Raw genomic sequence first — 2,801 nt, forward strand, 5'->3', positions numbered from 1 at the left:
TATATATATATATAAAAGTCCATCCAGTTGCATTTGGACCCCTTCGAATGGACTTGGACCAGGCCCAAATCTTCTAGTGGGCCTCAACTTCTTGCCAACACCAGTAACTTGCTCTAATTTTCTGCAGCTAACTCCTCACTTCTTCAGAGTTCCCCGCGACGGAATCACAATTTATCTTCGTCTGTTCCTCTCTCTCTCTCTCTAGGTATTTTTCTCTCTCGATATATAATTAGACTAAATCCTTATTATCTTTTGCATTTGGCTATGATTTTAAATGGTTTAATACAAATTATAGTGAGTTTTGCTGTGTTTGCTTCATTTCTTAAACAAACTCTCAGCTTATCAGTTATTTTTGAGTTCTTATAATTTGCTATAGTTGTGATTAGGGGTGTCAATGGTTCGGTTCGGCCGGTTATTTTATAAAATTTGTACCTTACCAATTTTTCGGTTATTCTATTGTATATAACCAAAATTAGACTTTTCGAAACCGTCCCAATCATGTCGGTTTCACTTCGGTATCGGTACGGTTCGGTTAATTTTCGGTATTTTTTTTAAATGTCATGTAAAGTTCATCAGAAGAAATAGAATGCAATAACATACGTTCTTTTATAGGACTTAGCAAAACTCTATAGATATTTTTACTGTTTAAAGGGTGATGAATTTAAAAAAACATGAAAGATGACTAGAGTATCCATCAACTATTTGACAGCAACGTAAAAGAAACCAAGTAAAAGCAAAGAAAATATAAATCACACGAGTGGAAAGATATTAAACAAGCCGGGACTCAAGAATTAAGTCTATATTAAATATTCAAAAAGATAAATCTAAATTACATGAGAGGAAATATATTCAATACATTGCAGTTTGCTACTCATAGTCGCTAGAATACTTTGTGTCTCGCTAACAAAGATACTTGAAATAACTTAGTTTAAGTATAAGTAGCATAATAGGCTTTAGGAATTAGTATTTTGAGTTTATTACTTGTTGGCTTGTAACAGTTTTCATAATTTCAAGGCCCAATAAAAAATTTAATGCTTTATTAGTTTTAAAGTTACTCTATAAATATATTTTTCACATGTAAAATTTATTCGGTACGGTTCGGTATTTTTCGATTTATTTTATAAAATAAAAAACCTACCCTAATTATCGGTGCGGTTATAGATTTATATAAAAACCTACGGTTTCTTTAAAAGAAACCTAAAAATCGGTTCGGTGCGGTACGGTTCGGTCGGTTTAGTCGGTTTTCAAATATCCATTAACACCCCTAGCTGTGATGGTGTGTTAATTTGATGTAAAAATCATAGTTCTGAAATTTTAAATGACTAATTACAAAAAGCTTTGATGACTAATTACACGCCTTAATTAATTGTTTAATGATAAGCTTTTTGTTTTTTTTGGTTTTCCCTGTTTTGAGAGCTGATTGTGTGTTGGTTTAAAATTGAACTGATCTCTAATTATATTTTTATGTGTTACTGTGATTTTCCTTGCTAGTACTGGATTTCTATTTCTATTTCCTCTATAGAAGACCAAAAATTTGATTAAGTTTTAGCTAATTGTAAAAATTACGGTAAAATTACTGAAATCCATTTTTTTTCCTTAGTGAAGTTAGTTTGTGAAGGGGAGCATTGGCGTAACTGGTAAAGTTGTTGCCATGTGACCAGGAGGTCAGGGGTTCAAGCCGTGGAAACAGCCTCTTGCAGAAATGCAGGGTAATACTGCATACAATAGACCCTTGTGGTCCAGCTCTTCCCGGACCCTACGCATAGCGGGAGCTTAGTGCACCGGGCGGTCCTTTAGTGAAGTTAGTTTGTAATGCAGTTGAAAATATGAATTCTAAAAGAACTTATATGTAAAGTATGGTGGAGGATTTGACACGGGTGCGGTGGAACTTAGGAGGATCCGAGCAACGTAGCCTATAACGACCATTAGTGTTGAAAAAATCAGAAATTAGATTTTACCTTGTAGGTTGCTGATGATAACATGGAGATAGTTAAACTGCAAGAATACTCTGTCCTCCTTAACAGATCTTCCTAACGTTACCAAAAATGTTACTCATTCTTTTCTCCGGCAAATTTTCGTCTTGTTAATATTGATTCTTTTATCATAGTCTTAATCCATATTAATATTATGTTTTTCTTGAATGATTTGTAAGACTGCTTTTATGCCAATAAACTTGCAGTAATATGAGCTATCTAATGTTGATATGTCCTGCATTAAACAAAAGTATCCTTAGTAAATCATCTTACTGCTTTCTGCATGTGAACAACTACATCTGCGAATTAACGAGATATTTCCTCCGTGCAGTTCAGCTGATAATTAAAGGATATCGTGGAAATGGCAACCTATATGTGGAGGAAATATGCAGATTATGTGTACACAAAGTGGGAGAAGACAATTCTATGGGATATGGTCGAACCATTTAGGAGACCAAAATCATTTACACCTCTTGTCACAATCTATGTTTGTGCATTTTATACTGGAGTTATTGGGGCAGCCATCACTGAGCAACTCTACAAGGTATAGTATCTTTAGATCCTTAATTTTGTAGCATTAAATGCTTGGAATTTCCTTTAGACAGATTTGAAATTGCAGCTTTGTGAAGTTAGTTTAAGAAGTTAAGAGCACCACTGTTGGAGTAGCATAGGCAGGGTTATAACCTATGTTGCTCGGACTCTCCGAAAATGTCGTCGGGTGCGTGTCGGATACTCCAAAAGTAGTGTATTTTTGGAGAATCCAACACGGGTGCGGCAACATTTTTGAGAGTCCGCACAACATAGGTTATAACCCCCCCCCCCCCCCCC

General features: G+C 35.1%; 1 protein-coding gene across 1 annotated transcript in view; it reads left to right on the forward strand.

Annotated features, from left to right (window-relative positions):
* The first annotated feature begins 98 nt into the window (after positions 1 to 98).
* The window catches only part of LOC109215109 (uncharacterized protein At4g29660), a 4,105-nt gene continuing 1,402 nt past the window's right edge, over positions 99 to 2,801 (forward strand). Inside the window, exons 1-2 of the mRNA XM_019379127.1 lie at positions 99 to 205; positions 2,305 to 2,517. Of these exons, the coding sequence (XP_019234672.1) occupies positions 2,335 to 2,517 (183 nt within the window). The 5' untranslated portion in view covers positions 99 to 205; positions 2,305 to 2,334. The remainder of the gene's footprint in view (positions 206 to 2,304; positions 2,518 to 2,801) is intronic.

The sequence above is a fragment of the Nicotiana attenuata genome, unplaced genomic scaffold (assembly GCF_001879085.1).
Source record: "Nicotiana attenuata strain UT unplaced genomic scaffold, NIATTr2, whole genome shotgun sequence".
In the NCBI taxonomy this organism is placed as follows: Eukaryota; Viridiplantae; Streptophyta; class Magnoliopsida; order Solanales; family Solanaceae; genus Nicotiana; species Nicotiana attenuata.